General features: G+C 41.5%; 1 protein-coding gene across 1 annotated transcript in view; it reads right to left on the bottom strand.

Annotated features, from left to right (window-relative positions):
- atrnl1b (attractin-like 1b) overlaps window positions 1-19772 on the bottom strand; it is a 72339-nt gene that overhangs the window by 44654 nt on the left and 7913 nt on the right. The window contains exons 7-20 of the mRNA XM_084937680.1: window positions 19163-19250; window positions 18591-18852; window positions 17942-18125; window positions 17660-17814; window positions 17415-17499; window positions 16730-16944; window positions 16453-16571; window positions 15593-15725; window positions 14402-14589; window positions 13042-13255; window positions 12756-12947; window positions 3688-3921; window positions 2255-2392; window positions 206-299 (exon numbers count right to left, since the gene is read on the bottom strand). Coding sequence (XP_084793806.1) covers window positions 206-299; window positions 2255-2392; window positions 3688-3921; window positions 12756-12947; window positions 13042-13255; window positions 14402-14589; window positions 15593-15725; window positions 16453-16571; window positions 16730-16944; window positions 17415-17499; window positions 17660-17814; window positions 17942-18125; window positions 18591-18852; window positions 19163-19250 — 2301 coding nt within the window. The remainder of the gene's footprint in view (window positions 1-205; window positions 300-2254; window positions 2393-3687; window positions 3922-12755; window positions 12948-13041; window positions 13256-14401; window positions 14590-15592; window positions 15726-16452; window positions 16572-16729; window positions 16945-17414; window positions 17500-17659; window positions 17815-17941; window positions 18126-18590; window positions 18853-19162; window positions 19251-19772) is intronic.

Raw genomic sequence — 19772 nt, 5'->3', positions numbered from 1 at the left:
AACCCAAAGCTCAGAACCAGCTACAAGTCATCAGCCTCGGTATGAGCAAAGCACAAAAGTAGTTACAAGGAAAAAACAAAAAACAGCCCTGCTATCTAGTGCATTTATGCACATAGTGGAAAATGATGGAAGCATTGTTAAATTTCAGGAACAAAATTTGTGAGTGAGTGAGTGTGAGAAAGCAAGAAGTGACCAATATACTCACAGCTGGCACTGGTCTCCTTTGATCCCCTTGGTGGTGCAGAAACACTTGCCGGTTAACACCTGACACACACTTGCATGACCATTACACTTGCAGGCTGTAACAGGCAAAACCAGATGGAAAAGAAGGTTGGGAAGACAGAGTAGCAAAAAATAAAAGAAAAGGAAAAGGAAAAAAGACAGGTACAAGAACAGAAATGATCAATATCAAACCTGAACAAAAAAGAAAAAAAACTTGATACAGTAAACACATGGCTGGTTTGGATTTGTACACTTGTATGTGATCAGTTATACATTTGAAACCTGTGCAGGTAAGACTGCACAGAGGGGGAAATTGATATTGATCTGGGTAAGATGGTAAACAAATGTATTTCCCAAAAGACTGACTGAACTTCAAAGACATGAAGGAGAACCACCACCTCCAAACAAAGGCTAAGATACGGCATGTACGTGTGTGTCTGTGTGTGTGTGTAGGGAATACAGAAAGTGCAGCAATAGATGTGTGACAGATGAGTGAATTGGCTTCTAAAGTGCTTCTACTGTGGCAGCCTTTCAGGTTTGCTTTTGCAGGACAAAAAAAGAAGGAAAAAAAAAAACACTGACCAATTCTTTTCAGTTCAGTAATCATTAAAACACTGAAAAGGTGCATTACTGAAGGACCAGTGGATCCTCCTCCCTCCTTTCCAAGTAGTGCACCCTTTCCAGCATGGCATGAATATTTTGGGAGACTGGAAAGCTTTTAACTGAGTATACTGACACTTCCTCCAACACTTCTTGTTATTGACAGCTGGTGATACGGGGATTTAATTTTACTATGTGAAAGCCACATTAGATGTGGTTCTCCTCACTGTGAATTAATTCACATGTTCCTATCACAAATTGTGATTTTTTTTGTCCTCAGGCTCCAGGAGAATGAGGGGAATAGTGACAGGTATTCACTGGTGCAGTTTCACTTTACAACTCACAGCTTTAGCCTGAGCAGCAACATATGGTATCTGAGACTGTAAAGCTCCCACAAAATTTGTGTCTCCCATGTCTGGCGAGTCACACAAAACCCCACATGTAACTTCTCAGGAATGCTATTCATGTCTCATAACCATTGAGTGCAGCTAAATCTCCTCTCAACAAGGAGCCTGTACTCCCAGCCTTCAGCCAGTCTGTGATCCATTCATTAAGAAACACAAGCCAAGACAGTTATCAGATACTAGTGTGATCATTGTGTATTTGATTTAATACCCATTCCTGTACTGCGTTCACATCGACTCTCCACAATAAATTTAGCAGACATTATGTGTTTTGGCTTAGAAAACAGGAATTCAGCATAATTTATGGGTTGCAGTCACTTAAGAAAAATTTATTTTCCATTGGGCAGGAGACTGGGATAATAAATCTCCCTCATGAGCTAATCAAAAACTCAATCAAAAGAGGTTTTCTATCAAGAAAGAGCACCACACCCAGAAAACTGGTAAAGCAGTTAGGCTACTGAGCTGCATGTGTTGAAGTTTGTATTAAGTTGAGCTTAAAGCATCAATTTTCCCCCTTCCTAGCTGTGTGTGTGTGTGTGTCAGGCTGTGTGCATGTTCACAGTGTAAATTTAAAGTATTTGGATCCCATGGGTGGAAAGTGCCTGTTTAGAAAATCAACATATTGCATGTCATTAATCAAACATGAGTGGGCAAATTATCACTATCAACACTCAATAGTTCCCTCTGTTGGTTATCAACTTGCATTACACCATATTCATCACATATTACATGAATTAGAATTCAAAAAGCAGACCATATCCTTCTAAAAAGCTTAATTATCACTTACACAAAGCAGGTTGAGTCAAATTAAAGCAACCTAGAGAAGGCACTCTGTGTTGTATCATTTAAACTTCATAATGCTGATCTCCTGCATTGCAATGAAATCTATAATGATGATGAGAACATGCTTGGGGGTGGGCGCTTGTTGGGGTTAAAGTACATCACTCGACTGCTTCAACAAAAACAAGTGGAGCCATTAAGTCGTATGCATGCAGAATAACCAATGTCTGTTGTGATGCGGCACTCACCCTGGCATTTGCCGCCATTGGTCGGGTCGCCATGGTAACCAGGCATGCAGGTCTCGCAGTTAGGACCGGTGGTGAGGTTACGGCATTGCTCACAAACGCTGCCGTTAACGCACGTGCTGTGGCCGTTACACTGGCATGCTGCAAAAAACAGACAGAAGAGTTCATTCTGCTGCTTTCTCACAGCAAGAAAAATGAAAAATTATAGGAAATTTGTTAACTTGACAACCCAAGCAAATATTCTTGGATTCATAAGCTTCCTTTGTCATATGTGAGTTGTTATAGCATCCTAGAAATCCAAAAGCTTTTTGTTGTTTGACTTGTTATTTTATCCAGACCTGCCTTTTAAAATATTTGTAATATTTGTAATAGTTTAATCCTTTAACCTGAAGTTAATCTATTTGACAATTTGCAGATTAACCTTGTTGTTACTGATTTTTCAGACAAAGCGTGTGGACACAGTGAGCATGTATTGTTGGGGGTTTTCTCTCTAATATTAAAGGGTCTTTACCCTAATATATAAAGCACACCAAGACGCTAATTGTTGTGATGTGATGCTATATAAATGAAACTGAACTGACTTGCTAAATAGCATGTAACTGGAAAGATTTTACAATTATGAATACTTTATGTGCATTTTTGGCCAAGCAGAACAGTTTCAAGGTGGGTATCCATTAGTGTCACCAGTGTAGTTTATGGCAAATGTAAAATACGGCCACAATCTCCCTTTCTGTCCCTGAGATGTGGTGTTCAATAATGCCCAAATCGTACTTGACATTTGTGTGAATCATATGAATTTTTGAGGTCACCCCAACCTTGACGCGGATCACTAAAATCGAATCTGTTCATCTTTGAGTCCAAATACAGGTCTGTTCTAAATTTGAAGATAGTCCCTCAAGGCATTCAAGAGAGCGTTTGGGAAGGATGGACAGACAATTCAAAACTCTAATGGGTCCACGATGGCAGCAACCGTGGCCGGAGGCACCATGCTATAAAAAGTGAACAACTGAGAAAAAGACATAATGATGGTGCGGTTCAAGCCTAGAGGTGTAAAACTATAATTGGGCAAAATATTACAAGTCTTAAATATATCTGATTTCTTGAGGTTTTTTAAGTAATCTGCGAGCTGCTGAGCGCTGCTCACATTCTCAGTTTACAACTTACAGTGGCTACATTATCATCTTACATAACATAGCAGTATGGACAGGGGCTTCATGAAAGCATGAAACGTCACACCGGCATAAGGTTGCATGGAATCAGCAGGGACGGATTAGTTGCATAGGGAGGCTGTAACAGGAATCCATGGTAGCGTTTTTTTTTTTGTTGTTTTTTTTCCCCTAAGCTTAAGTAGTGACCTCCAATAGGTAATAATCTCTCACTTGACATGACAGATGGTTTGTAATTTCAGTTAGCTTGACAGGAAGTTTAGCACTCACCGGGGCACTGAATAAAGGCCCACTCGTAGCCTTTGTCTTTGGGGCAGATGCCTGGCTCCAGGCTCATGTCGTGCGACGGGCCCTGGTGGCCCTGCTTGGCCAGTCTTTTCATGGGACCCCGGAACGAACCTTCCATGCACAGGCCCTTTCCTGTGCTGGTGGGATCTCCGCACCAGCCGCACTCAGGTTGCTCCAAGCATTGAGAACACGTCCGCAGGCCTGAACAGTTCTGGGCTACAGGAGAGGAAAAATGCAGGTAATTGTATGTTTTAACCCACCACCACTGCCATCATTTTTCCATTCCATTTTACTAGAGTCATCACAACACAATGATAAAACAACAAAAACAAAACATCAGCCACAGCACCTTAATGCTGGAGCAGACTAAATTCTGAACAATGTTGCTTTTATATGCATTTATGCATATTGTTGAATTCTATCCTTTGTACTAGTCACCCTAATTTATTTCTGAGCATTTGTAGGCAATGGATATTAGGGAGCAATTGTGTCTTTTACAATAAAACAAAAACAGGTTATCTAGTGAGGTGGCAGGACAACAGATCTAAACACAGATAAAAGGATACGAAACAACTTGCTGAGCGTTTAATAGCTGACGCAGTCTGAGGACGCTTGTATAATGAGAGCAAATGTGTCAGATACCCAAGGCCCCTGAAAAGTTTGATTTGAGAAAAAGTCCCACAAAAGGATTAAGTGTGATGTGTGAAGTAGCTCCGCACAAAAAGCTTAGAAACCCAAGGGAGCGATGCCGTTTTTGTCAGTTGAGAGATGAACTTTCAGGCCTCTAAACTGTTTGAGCGCCACCACTTGCCTGCCAGACAGACACTTTAGCAGAGAAAATGCCACTACTATTTTAAGGAGACAAACATTGAGTGCTTTTACCTCAGTTTATGTCAAACAAATCTCTAGCTATTCCACTAATGGATGTGAAACCATGACAACACAAGAGCAATAAGCACAAAGTAAGGCCATTTAAGATTGTTTTGACGACAAGACGTAAGTGGCGAATTTCTCAGGAACACGTCCTTCTGAGAAAAGAAAGCAGCAGCTGGATGGGAACTTTTGTCTTGCCACACACAAGAAGCATGTTGAAACACAAAATCTGCCACGAAAACCTGAATCACGTCTCTCACTTGGATTCTGACAGATAAATCAATATCTAAGAACTAAATCTGATGCCTAGATATGCTCTGTTAAGTGGATGTTGATTATGACTCTGTCTGCACCCGAGAAACAAGATTCTCTTCATCCTGCATCACCAGTTTTCATCATCACAGCATATACAGCCTGACTCAGGTTTCCTCAAAAACCCTGAATTAACTGAGAAACATAAGGAGCTTGTGCCACGCCTCATTTCTTTATATTTTGCTGGATACATTGAAAATTGATGAAGTTTACTGAAACATCTGCAGTGTTGTGATGTATCTGGGATAAAAAGCGTCTTAATCTTGTCGTCTGTGATTTGATGGACCTGTAACGCTCGCCTGAGGACAGATATTCAAACAGTTTCGATGCATCCCTTAGGATTCAGAGTACTTTCTGCAAGAAGTACGATGTGTATACGTCTCTAGGTGTTGGCAACTGTGTCTTGGTGATCTTTTTGTTCAGCTTTTATGACGTTCCGCAGTCCCTTCTTATCCGTTTCATAGCTGTTACCTTACCGTGTCAGCATGCTGCAAAGGAGGACACTTTTAATAGTGTGCCAGCAGAAAGACACCAGAAGGTTTTGAGACAGGTTTATGTTCCTCATAGTTTTCAGGAATTACAGTCTATGTTGGGCGTTTTTCTTTTAACAAGGCTGTGTGTTTTGTGTGTCCATGTGAGGTCTGCTGTGATGTGTGTGCCCAGGAACCTAAAACTAGGCATTCTGTACATCCTCTCAATTACGTTCAATGGTATCTGGGCATTCTGATCCAGCCCTGTGTCCATCCCTGATCCCTGCATGTAGGGATGTGCGATATGACCAAAATCTCATATCCCGATATAAGAATTCTATCATCCCGATAACGATATAAATCACAAAAATGTAACATTTTCTGTAAATTCTGTGAATCTCGGGCAGCTCGACTTGCGGGAAGTGTTTCCAGCTGCGCGTCATGTACCTGGAGGCGAGTGTTGTAACCAACCCCCGGGCCTCGGACCGGTACCGGTCCGTGAGTCGTTTGGTACCGGGCCGAGAGAGTTGAGGCTCAGGTGTGAAATTTATAGTTTTCAGGGTTTTTAATCGGTTTTCAGCGTTATTTTGTTATCGTTTTTATCGTTAACTCGGTTTTCCTTGGTCTTTTCACGTGTGTTATGAATAAATCTTCTTTTTTTCGGTACCGGTACTAGTTTTATTTTGTTGTATTTATCCGCGACACCTTAAAGGCCGGTCCGTGAAAATATTGTCGGGCATAAACCGGTCCGTGGCGCAAAAAAGGTTGGAGACCGCTGTTTTAACCGATGCATGAAACTATACATTTTTAGACATAAGTTGTAAAGGCCGCCGTTTTCTTTGTGAGTATTTATTACACGGCGTGCTGCGGGGAAAAGCCTGTTCTAACGTTTGAGTCTAAGGTTTATTTTTTAGCACCTGGCGGCTCTTTTTTACTTCTCATCCGTAAATAATCTGCTCTTTCACGTGATTCAGTTTATTTTGAAAAGTCTCAACAGGATCTTGAGCTTTATTGTGAAAGGTTTATGTGGAACATAAACAAGCGGACACGCGGTGGTGTTACCGTCGTTGTTGCTAACCACAACGCATAAAAACAGGCGCTTGTCCGTCTGTAGTGTGGTTATATAAAATATAAGAGAAAGAGAGAACTTTAAGAAATTAATATAGCCACTACAGTGACCGTCAAAACGATGAAAAATATTGCCGTAAGCAGTTTATTTTGTGACACCACGAAACAAACGATAGCGTAAAATGAAACGATAGACGTCATCCGATATATATATCGTTATATCGAACAGCCCTACCTGCATGCATCTATCCATCCATTCAGTTAATTTAGGGTCACAGGGGTGCTGGAACCTATCCCAGCTGCCATGGGGCAAGAAGTGGAGTACACCCCAGACAGGTTCCCCAGTATGTCACAGAGTCAACATTCTGATTTTTCCTGAAGTCAGTTATTAGTTCTTTGGTGTTTTTGGTGTTAGAAGCCAGATTGTTTTCAGTACACCAATCTGTCAGCCTCTGAACCTCCTCTCTGTGGCCAGACTCATCCCCATCAGTGAGCAGTCCTATTTCCACCATCTCATCTACAAACCTAACAATGACATTTATGCAGTCTTATACATACAGACAGTACAGGAAAAGGCTAAAAACACAGCCTTGTCGGGCTCCTGTGCTGAGGAGAGGATTGAGGAGCAGCGGGGGCCCATCCTGACTAACTGTGGTATTAAATGTTCGCTGTGGTTTCAGGCGGTGCATGTGGTGTAGAAGGTGATGGGAATGGCATCATCTGTTGATGCTGGTTCTGTCTGTGTACTGACATGGGCCCAGAGTAGGTGGAATAGTGACTTTGATGTATTTGAGGGCCAGGCTCTCCAGGCACCTCATGGTTATTGGTGTTAGAGCCACTGGCCTGTAGTCACTGAGCTGAACCTCTCACTCCAACTCCATTTCTCAGCTCTAACCTTGCTGCACAAGGAGATTAGAAGTGATCCAATCAGAAGTAAACTTGTCCCGCCTTTCTTCACAACTTAATTAGTTTTAATTAGATCTTATCTGTCCAGAACACTTTCATCTTGTTTTTATTTGGTGACGAAAGTGTCAACACATTTTATCACAGGTTTGGTCCTGGTGCGTTAGCATTTATTTAGTTATCATCTTGTTTTCATCAGAAAAAAAATGGTTGTTGACAAGAACTATGATGAATATTATTGGTCAACAAAATTAAAACAGTCACGGGGGCCAGATAATTTTCATATGTCCATATTAAAAAGTGTGCATTTAACATCCACAGCCAATGTGAAGAGTTAATTCGTGTGGCAGGAAGCATGCTCACGACAGTCCTTGTGCCATTTTTATGACGCGATTAAACTGCTCTCAGGATGAGGCACTGCTGCTGGTCAAGACAGTGGTGATGTTTTGCTTTGAAAGAAATAAGTGAAAATGCAGCAAATGTCCAGAAAGCCTGGAGAACTATTACTTAAGACCACTTAGAACCCAAATATGAAGAAAAGAGGGGTGGCTCCAGACTTTTTGCACAGACTTTTATTCAGTCACAAACTCCAGTTAAGTGTGACGTCCGAGGCCAAATTCAAGATGTTAAAATTTTTATAAGATCCATTTATCCACATTTCTCTTCAGAGTTGTGAGTATTTATGCTGGCTGGCTGTTTCGCAGCTTTCAAACTGTTCTTCTTTGATTTCACAGACTACTGATCATCGTGATAACCCTACTGCTTCAGTATCCAATCTGCTTTTGATCTGAAAGCAGTGTTAGGAAGGAAATTACACAGCTCTGTGTCTTAACTTTCCTTGAACTGCACACTGTAATCAACTGATTAACAATCACAAGTATCCCTCCAATTGTGCAAACTTCAAATGCTGCTTTACAGCTTGTGCCACAGCCAAGTGCTTCTTAAACCAAATGGAGTAAAAACCAAGGCATCTTATAAACGGATAAGATGAGCTATTTAGCCATTTAAATGTAAATAACATATTGTGTAAAGCTGTCAAATGAGTTATTAATTAACTCTAACCCAGATGAGAGGCAGGGTACAAAGTGGACAGTCCACTAGAGAGGATACTAGAATGTGGAATTCACAGAAAAACTGCAGCGTGACTGCATCTGCACCAGCATGTACACTTTATCACATCTGCTAGAGGATCAAACCTTCAACCCTGTAATTACAGAGCAACCTTCCATTCTGACCCATGGCTGCCACTCTCACCAACATAGGCCACAGAAAGCAGCATCTGAAGAGTAGGAATATTTGACAATTCCACTTCTGCTTGAAAAAAAATGACAGAGCAGCTGCTAAACTACAGTACTTAACTAAAAGATTCAATTCATTGTGAAAGAATGGAAGCTGTTAGCTTGAGTGAGCGGAAAAGCCCGATTCAATATAAAAAAAGACTGAATTAAAGACCACAGAAGACTCTGTGAGCCTTGCTTGTTTAAAATTTTGCCTCAACTGAACTCACAGCTTGAAGGACTTTCTTCTGGTCTGTCATAATGAAGCGGACAGACCGCGAACTCATAGCACAGATGACCCCAGGTTTTGTTTGGTTGTTTGATCAGGGAAGACGAAGTGTGGACAAATGAGATCTTTAAATAATCAATTTAAAAGGACATATATTTAGAGTCCATCCCCTCAGCAAAGTAAGAAGCTGCTTAGGTCATACAGAGAGCCAAATCTCAAAGCAGCCCAGCAAGCAAAAGATACCACATACCTGGGATCCTTTCACCTGTACTTAAAAACATTTCACTTGCCTATTCAAAATCTAAAAACCTACGACTAGCACATCCTGGGTTTTTTTTTTTTTTTTTTTAGTTGATATTCCAAGTTTTGGACTACTAGGATGACTGAACAGGCACGGTGATGCATTTCAGCATTTATAAAAATAAGTTTGGTCTCAACCATAGCTGTCCTGCAGGTCGTCCAGAATTTTCATGGCAATCACAGAGCAGAGAATTACGAGGAGCTTGTGGATAAGATGCTGAAAATGAATCACCGAATGAGCGCATGAATGTCACCTTTTTCTTTTTTTATTATTAACATTCTCATCTTGACTTTGTTTCCACCAAACCTGTGTGATGTCAGCAATGGGCACCAGGAAGGATTTCATCGAGATATGAAAGTGATAGAAAACCAATATCAGGGAAAATTGAATCCGACCATGACGGGCAACTACTGTTGGTACTTGCAAAGAGATACGGATGAGCCATTTGAGCGCAAAAGCAAGTGACTTAGGCATTTTTGAGAACAATGACCTCATTTTACTTCTGGTATAATCTTCTAGGCTGTTTTTACAGTAAGATAAATAAATAAATAGTTTGGTCAAAAATAGTCAAAATTAGAGACATTGTGTTGATATAAATTGATTAAGAAAAAAATGAAAGTCACACTTTCATTTTCACATGCTATTGGCAGATGGACTGCTGTGTCTCCCAGCACAGATCCAAGAACACAGAGAAGATTCTAGTAGATGGGCAGTTGCTCTGAAAGAACTAGACAGGGCCATAGAAGGTCCATAACCCATGCACAGGGCTGGCATTGGTTCCTTTGTGCAAAGAGGAACAGGATGAGCACTTCTAGACAGTCTACTCTGGCAGGCTTCTTGTGTGAGGGTGGATTGAGGTCCTGAAGTCCTCTAGTGGGCCATCTGCTCACTGCCTGGCACCATGTAGGCTGAATGGCATTTGCCATAGAATACCAGAGTTGGCAGGTCCACCACTTCTACCCTGTGTTTCACAGCTGAGAGCAAGTTCACCCTGAGCACATGTGAAAGGGTCTAGAGATAAAGTAGAAACATTATGCTGCCTGTAACATTGTTCAGGGTGACTGGTCTGATGGTGGGTCAGTGACGTCTGGGTAGGCATATCCACGAAGGGACGCACAAACCTCTACAGGCTAGACAACAGCACCCGGACTACCATTAGGTATTGGGATGAAGTCATTGTCACTGTCAGACCCTACGATGGTGCAGTGGGTCCCGAGTTCCCCCTGGTGCACGATCCCCGACACTGTCAGGCATGCATCCAAGCATGTAGGGGGGCATACAAACTACGAGAACCATTTTAAATTGCTGCAACAAAATTTCAGCTAAATGGACGGCCCTGCCACATCACTGTTTTACTTTGACTTTTGCGGTATCTTTGAATTTAGCCCTGTGTAGGTCGACCATTTTCATTTAAAAGGAAAAATGAGGCATCCTTTCATTGCTAACACATTATCCAGTACATATCAGTACAGACATCAATCATGATCATTTTGCCCCTACTGAAATATGATGTGTTTTCAAAGTGTTCCTTTAATTCTTTGTCCATTATATTGATGTTCAAAAGAGTCAAAATGACAGTGATGTGTATGTCAAAAACCTGATGTGCAAACTCGATGTGCAAGTCAAATTGCACATTTGAAGTCAGTGTAAAAAACTAGGAAAAGAGCTGTTTTTTAGACCAGGGTTTGTAGTTTTGCATGTATTTATGGAGCATACTCGGCCTAGAGCACATATCCATGCACTCCAAATAAGCAAGGAAGAAGTAAAGCAGGTGAGAAAAGCCTTAAACAGTGATTGAAACCCTGGGGGTGAATATGGACGAGCAAAGTCAGACAGAGCAAAGCGAAAGAGGAGAAAATACAGACAATTTATAGGACAACCTTCTCTGTCCTTCATGCCAACAGGGACTAATTCCTCAAGACAAATATCCACAGCGAACAGAAACATCTCTGCATCACCCAACACTAGCACACTCAAATGAATTTGAGACAGCACTCCTGGGCTCCCTAAATGTATTACTCGCTAAACTGATCAGAGATGTTTTTACAATCCAACACAACTGTGGGCAAAAGGCATACATCACGTAGCACAACAGCAACGACCTCAGCGGTTACACCGACTTTCATGTGAAGGATCTTTCCAATCAACTTACTACTGTGCAGTTTCACCTTGGTACGTGTCTAGTACTTAGTATGATCACATTTCAATACAACCATCAGGAAAATAACAGCTGAATCATGTTTGTCAGTCATGTTATGATAGGATGACAGTCCCTTTCTTTTTGCTGTGTTATACAAAGAGAAAATGGATGATTAAAGGTATTCATATTTTCATATTTGTTATCTTAAGAGGACCTGCAGCTGCAGGCTGTGTAAAAAGAACTAACCTGTACAGAGCAAAACTTTAAGCCTTTTCATCTGCACATATTTTCAGTTTAGTTTTAAAAACTCAATATGCCAACTTGCATCCAATTAGCACGTCTCTGAGAGCATTTTAAGCAAAAACTGTCTCTGTCAGACCTTGCCAGATCATTAAATTTGCATGACATTTCTACAACTAAATAGGAAATCACAAAGAGTAGTGACGCTGTTTAATAAAGAGGACTTCTTTTTTCTTAAATCACTTCTTGTTAATTGCTTTGTGACCCTTTGTGTTTATTTTGTCACAGCTCAGACGGTCACAAGAAGCACTACTGTAAATATCTTACAAATGACAGACATATACCCTCGATAGTACTGTGCAAATGTCTTGACTCACTTTTCAGTTCTTTATATTTTAATAGGAAAATGGGGAACAGGTGCAGTGATATATTGAAACATCTGTTAACATACATGGAAATGCAGTAAGTCAAAAACAGAGTTTCTGTAATATATAATGGATTTGAAATGGAAGATTTCTTCTTTAACACAGCCTGAACTTTGGTTTCGATGGTATTGGATGGTGGATTAAAACCTAAAAGTACAGCAAAATATAAATAAATAAATGTGGATTCACGGCACAAGCAGGAACTCCAGTTTTCCAGCTCAGCTGTATTGGCATAGTACTTAAGGATAGTATATCACTCAGTGAAGTTGACTGAGTTTTTTTCAGATGTTCATTTATTCCATTCTAACGTTTAATATTTAATTATCAGAACGAAACGCTCTATTTTGCCATTTCAAATTTCAATGACTTTCAATGTAAAAACATCCACTTTTACAGTAGTGCATGTCTGGGCGTTTTAATTATGCACACTTCCTATTCACAGAGTTATTTGCAATCACTGTTCTTGATGTGAGACTGTCTTTAAACTACTTAAAACCAGCTAATGATAAAGAGCCCATCTACAGCTCGGTCAACAGGGAAATCTAACAGTTGGCATGTGATTATATGCAAAAGTAATTGGCCATTACAAACCAAAAACAGCTTCCAAATCCAATCACAGAAAACTAATACGATTTTCCCTCCGCCACAGACACCCGCCACTTTAAGCCTGTTTCCTCCTTTAACCTTTTTCCTCTCCGAGATGAATATTGACTGCTTACAGAAGCCAATCTGGGAAAGCTTATTGTCTGCCACCTTAATGCCGGACTGCAGACTTCAAAGAAGACTCATCTAGATTAAGTTCAGACACTCACCCACGCAATCTCCAGTCTGCCACTCCAGGCACTGGCCATAGGGAAAAGAGATGACGTATGCAGTGGAGTCGACGCAGCGCTGCACGCTGCCGCACCACATACACTCCATGGCCTGGCTGGTGCAGTTCGCACAGTTGGTGTGCAGCGAGCAAGGTTTCTTGCAGGATGGACGGGTGCTCTGGTTGGGATTGCCTGGACAAAGAAACAACAAAACAAAAGACATGAAAAAACCTTTTCAAGCAGATGCAATATTTAGGAAGTGTACTTGTGTGTTCGGTCATCTCACCAGTAGCCTTTTCACAGATGAGCCCGTGGGCAGTAGCAGTGCATGGATTGGCCCTCAGTCCTGACACCTGTGGCTCCTCCAGGTAGGCACAAAAACCAGAGTCACTGGGCTCACCGGGCAGCCAACGCAGACTGCTGTTGGTGAAGGGAGACATATCCTCCCAACCCCAGTATGACACATTGATCTTCCTCAGACCCACCCAGGGAGACAGCCGCTGTGGAAAAACAGCAAAAGTCTAAACACATAAAGGGATGAAAAGCTATTCAAATGTAAGATAAAATTTCATAAGAGTGCCTCGTTTTTTTTACTCCATCCTGCTATTAACAAAAAAAAGGGAAAAAAGCCTGCCTTCTGCATTTACACCTAGGAACCAAAGATGCTATTAAAAGTCTGCTGAGAATAATTTCACAGATATGATTACTTATTTGCCTTCAGGATTCAACTTTTAATGTAATGGGAAAATGATGTGGAAAGGCATGTCAAGGTTCTGTTTGGAACAAACAGCCGCGTTTCAACCCAGCAGACTGACAGGAAATGACATTCTCATGAATACAGCAGGCATGACCAAACTAAAATCATCAGTAGATGCCACAATTTTCTGTCACTGCAAGGAGAATACGTAGCCGCGAGGGATGAGAAAAAGCCAGTATGCCCAAAACCGCATTTCCATTAAAGAAGCAGAAGCTCTAATTGTAATGTTGCTGTGAATATTTGGATTTCTCTCAGTGAACAAGTTTCTGCACCATATCATAGGGTTAAACAAAACAGAGCAGAGCAATAAATATGTAAACTTAGAGCGACATCAGGAAATTACTCAGATAAAAAGAAAAACTAAATGCAGACCAGACTACGCAGTCAAGGTCTTAGATACTATAAGTGCACATGATTCTTCCATCAGACAGAGAATCACAGAGGCCCTATTAGCCCTGCGTAAGGCAGGCAGAAGTGATGAGTGATTATCGCAGTCTGATTCATCAGGTGCGGTATCTCAGAAACAAAACTATGTACAAACCACACAGTCTGAGACAAGATGTTGGAATAGTGGAAAACTATTTCCCCATAATTGGTTGAAAGGCAAGAAAGCTAGAAGAATGCCTGCAATCAGATAAAATAGAGCTGCAGAAAACTGATCGGGGCAAAATCGTCTCAGAATCAATAAGTCAGAGTTAGAGAAAGGCTCCCCCAGCAGCTAAAAACGCACTTTTATTTTCACTCAGTTAAACACCAAGGTGTAAACTGCAATTCTAGCAAAAGAAAATATTTCAAAATGAATGTGAGATACTGTACTACATGTATATTGTCAAACAATAAAGCAAGGATAAAACACAATATCCTTGCTTTATGACTGATTTAAGTGTACCTTGTCTTGTTGCTGGAGCTTCTTGAGCTCCTCGAGCACAAAGTCCACTTGTTTGGAGGTGGTCAGTGAGGCGATGTTGCCATTGAGGTTCTTGCAGTAATGCTGAGCGTTGTCGTAGCTCTCGCGGCTGGAGTTGATCCTCAAACAGGCATCACCCACCTGGTTCCAACCCTCACTGCACTGCTGAGCTGGAAGATCAAAAGAGCATGTCGAGAAGTTAATGACCTCGGGCCAAGAAAACCTTGCTCTCCTTTAACTTTAACAGGAAAAACTACTTTGACATTATTTGTATTGTGTCGTAAGCTAAAAACTACATAATTAATTATGGAATAATATTAGTTAAGTACTGCTCAACGGGGAGAACCATAATCCAAGAAAAATGAAAACAGAGAACTTGGAAGGCATAACAAACCACAGGGGGCTAAAGAATTAGGGTTTAACACATGTGTGTGTGTGTTTGTGTGTTTGTGTGGATGTCACTGATTTTGTTTGAGCGTAATTTGCACCCATTTGCTCTGTGTGCATTTTGTTTGTGCAATCAGCGACTCCCTTTCAGGAATCAGAAATCCACACCCACATGCACACACACAGAGATATTATTTTCAGCTCCCACTGCACTCCCCTTAGGCGACAGGGCTTGGTGAACTGAAAATTATGGATAAAGTGACAGCACTATCTCTTCAGATTCAGCCAGCGTCAACATCAACAACACGATGGGTGGGTGTGGGGGGGTAGATGGTGAGAGGTAAGCTAAATACACTGCCAGACCTCATAAACAACATTGGGATGACATCTTGAAAATACATCTCTGCAAATCCCTGATACTGGGTTTAACCGTACAAGCAGCGGCAGAAAAAGTAAACTTGGTAGGGAGTCATTAACATCTGCGAAAATTTAATTAATGAAATAGGCTTCCCTTCAGGTCTGAATGTCAGCGCACTTAATTGACGCAGTAAATACAACCACCAATGTGGCCGTTTCATGTTACAAGCGCTGTTGAGTATTCACACTGGTCAGCATCTCTGCATTAGGTTTAAGTTTTAAAACATATCTGCATTTATCTTGCATCTCCCACAGTCTCCCACATGCTTGCCTGGAAATGACCAAAAATCCTCTGCCATGCATGTGTGAGAATCAAATCTGAAGCTTCTGTTTAATAAGGTGGCGTGTTCGTGTGCACGGAAAGCTTACCGGGCAAAGCGTGGCACTGCGAGTGATTCTGATCCCACTGACAGTTGAGATTCAATGAGCAGCTCTTGCAGTTGGCAAGCTTGCTGCACACCTGCTCGTTCCGCACAGGACACTCAGTGAAGTTCTTCACATTCTGCAGCGGCAGAGAAAAGAATCAAGAGAGAAAGTGTCATTTTACGATAGAGCCCCATGGACCGCCGTGTTAAAATGTCTAAATTAACAGCATTAAATAGAATCTTCACAGTCTGGTATGAAAGACACTTTTGTTCTCTATAAATAGTTCCCTACTTTATTATATACTTGTTTTTTACAGATTTATATAGATAATAGGAAGGTGTCTTACTGGTGTTTGCTCTGTTGGTGCTTTTTCACCATTAATATTGAAATTTAAAAAATAAGACAGCTTGGTGTGTTGTTCACGCAATCCAAGATGTCCATCCTTCAGTTTAAATCAGTTAAATGTATTTATTTAATTAGTCAGGGCAGTGCCTGTGCACTGCACACACATTTTATGGATATAGTCTGCCAACTAAACCTGCTATGCTTACTTCTGGTTCAAAATATTTTAAATACTGCTACTAATGAATCCTCAAAAATGCAGATTTTAGAGACCAACGGGTGACGTCATGGTGGCCGTGTCCATCTTTTATATACAGTCCATGTGCAAAGGCTTTTGCTACCTTAAGCAATGAGGTGATGTTTCCATGTAGTCCTGAATACCACAAAATTATCATACCAATGTCGTCGACTCACAAATCCTGTATTAAAAAGCGCATGTGTCCTTGTGTGCACATTTGGCAGCTTCAGGGAGCTGAACACAAGATCAGCAGTGCACTGCTGCCCCCTGTTGGAACACTTACAGAGGTACAGTTGCTGAAGGCTGAGATGCATTTCTTATCATCGCACCACTGGCACCCCTTGGTGTTTGCTGTACAGCTGGCACAGTCTGAGAACCTGTAGCACCACTCGTCCATTGTAACTACAAAGAGATGAGAGGGAGAGCAACAAGAGTGCATGAGTCAGTCTGTAAATACGGGTAAAATACAATTTCTAGAAAGAAGGCAGTTTTAACAACAACAAATAAAGTAGTGACGAGAAAGTGAAAAGAGGCTGGAGAAGTTCTGTGGTCTTCCTCACCAGCTTTAGGTGGACAAAATGGAGCAGGAGTCAGGCTGCTATTAGCCATTCTGACTTCCCAGGGGAGACAACGGCCTCTGCTCCAGATGCAACGGACCCCTGGCCCAGCCTTCACGCAACCCTCCTCTGCCAAGAAGGCTTGGCAGCTCGGAGGTCGGTAAACAAGCACATCATTGAGCAGCACACTGGAGAAGCCCCCAAACACGTACATGGACCTGAGCAAGACGAAAGAAAACAGTGTAGAAAAAGAAAAAAAAAAAAAAAGGTGTAAACTATAGCCAACAAATTAAGATAAACTGGACTTCTGTTTTTTAATTATGGAGTATTTTTTCTATTTCGCCATGCTCAAATTGGTAAACATAATTATCTAATCTTTCTCTTTTTTTAAGCAAGTCATTTTATTACATTGTTATTGATGTGATATTGAACAGTTCTTTATTATCTACACTGTTTTTCAAATTTATGGTAAAAAATTAAGCTTTTAATGCTCACAAAGAGACCCAGTCATCCACTCTAAAGATAAATTAGTGCCGAGACCACAGTGGAATATATTAAATTAAACTACTGGGAAAAACTGGGCATTTTCTATGAAACAAAACAGGATTATACCACAGGGACAGCTACCAAACCTGATTTCACAATCAATCTGGGTGATCTACATAGAAATTCTAATAGAAACACTCACCCATTGCTAACCACAGCAGAGTGACCGAAGCGGTTGACATCCCTGTGCAGGTCTGGCTTGGGCAGAAGCGTCCACTCATCACAGGCTGAGGAAAACAAGGTGTACGTGACTATTTTGGATTCGCTGTGTGATTATCAGTTAACATAGCGGATGGATCTGATTGTACTTCTGATTTTATGTGAAACAGAGAGATACATTTAAAAATAAATAAATAAAGGACTATTTAACAATAACAGGATTCTTACCGATGTCGTAGGCGAGGAAGTCAGCAGAGAAGCATTTGGCCCCGTTGCTCAGGGATGTGTCGTTGTGCGTGTTGCCTCCAAAAACGAGCAGAGTGCCGCTGAGGAGCACAGCTGAGTGCAAGTACCGTGGAAAGCCGCTTTCTCTCAGAATGAACCTGGAGCATGTGCATGACAGGCGTGTCAAGGACAACTGTGCCAAGGAGATATGCAACTCCCACGGTGTCACATATAGTCTGGAATGCATAATGAAACAACAAGAGCAGGGCAACTGTGTCGATTTACCATGTCCGCGTGTTCACGTCGTATCGGTAGAGGTCATCGACAAGGCCGTATTTGTTGGCGGGCAGAGCTTTATAGCCGCCATGAACGTAGATGTTGCCACTGCCGCTGTCATACGTGCTGCTGTGGCCGTAGCCTCCCTGGGGAATGGCACCTTTGGTCTCAGGCACCAACCACGTGTTGGACCCTAAAAAGAAAATATATGAAGAAATTTTTTATTGGGAAAAAATATATATACAATTAGATCTCTCCTAGTAGAATCGAAGCAGACAGCTGGGCTCTTGTATCTTGATACTTCAAACACAGATTTTCAGGGATGGTTTACATGGCTGCTGTTTATACTTTTTTATTGTTTATACTGAAAAAAAAGAAATAAAACAGGACACTTAGACTCTGCTATCCAAAAATTCAGTCATGAAATATGGTGTTTTTGGATTCACAAAGTATTTGCTGGAAGGTTTTAAATTAAAAAAAAAAAGATCCCAAAGAAGTCTACAATTATGAGTGGATACCATCCACTGCAGTTTGAAAGCACAGCCATACTGGGTTTGCTTGCCAGGGCTTTTAAATTTATCTCAGTGCTAAGGGAAAGCTACAGAGAGCTGATAGATAAGCAGAAACAAAACGTGAAAGAGTCTGCACTGTGACTCACTCAGGTTGTACTCCTGAACATTGCTGATATAGCTGTAGATGGGGGAGTAGCCAAAGATGACGAGCATGATAGTCTCGCCGCTGTCCAGCGGGACGCAGTGGGCCGAGTGTCCTTCCACGGCGTATATCTGAGCTTGGGCCGGTGGGCCGACCACAGGGTTTCTCCGCTGCCATGTCCGATTGGGTACATTGAAGACCCACAGCTCGTCCGTCACGTTTTCCCAGCCAGCTTCCAGTTTTCCACCAAACATGTAGATATCATCCTAAACACAGGACGGCATTTTTTTAGTAAGCTAAAGAATCATCTCTAAACGTGCCATAAATGTGCCTCTAGGACAAGCCTGCGTTTGCTTTAAACTCCATAATTTTAAGTTGTTCTCCTGCTGTTGTTTTAAAATAGTTCTGTGTTTGGAATATGTTACAACATTCAGTTACTCAAAGAAATAAGCAGTTCCTGTTTGAAAGCAACCTTTTCTTTTCTGAAACCACATTTGATTGCTTTTCTTCCCACTTCTCCCAAATATTCCTCCCTCCTAGTCACTGTTGTGGTTTTCTAAATCTGTGTGTGTTTACCTGGCAGGCAGCAAGTGAGTGGCCGTATCTTGGCACGGGGCCACTATTGATGGGAACTGTGTTCCAAATGCCACTCTCGAGGTTGTAGCTGCAGAGTAAAGAAACAGAATTTTACACTTTAAATGCACCTCCAACACACCAAAGAGGGGGAAAAAAGCCCTTTGCATATTCACTTTTTGTCCCACTGTGGCTTCATAACATGCCTGCAACGATTCATCGATCAATAATAACATTTTAAAAAAATCCTTAAGGTACATTTTTTTTGCTTTGATGCTTAGTTTAAATTCTGTAGCGCTCCGTCATTTCGGTGTAAGCGCGAGTGTTTCACCCACATAGACCTGCAATAGAAACACATCTAGAAGCATGTGTGTGAATACAAAATTAAAACAGCATGAAGCCCAGGCAGGCCCCAGGTTTTAAACAAAAAGACTGATAACAGCAGCACTGAAGATGATGCTGTCACGGTTTAACGTGGAGCCGCCGTCTCTCTATATACAACCCACGAGGAGTGAACCACGTCCAGAACAACAGCGTTTATTCCTGTAATCACCATCAGGAGCTGGCCGAAATCCTTCATCAAACCCCCTGATCAACAACCTCAGACGAGAAG

The sequence above is a fragment of the Perissodus microlepis genome, chromosome 8 (genome assembly GCF_051167445.1).
Source record: "Perissodus microlepis isolate ML-2025 ecotype Zambia chromosome 8, ASM5116744v1, whole genome shotgun sequence".
Classification (NCBI taxonomy): domain Eukaryota; kingdom Metazoa; phylum Chordata; class Actinopteri; order Cichliformes; family Cichlidae; genus Perissodus; species Perissodus microlepis.
This window is presented reverse-complemented; position numbering and strand designations above follow the sequence as displayed.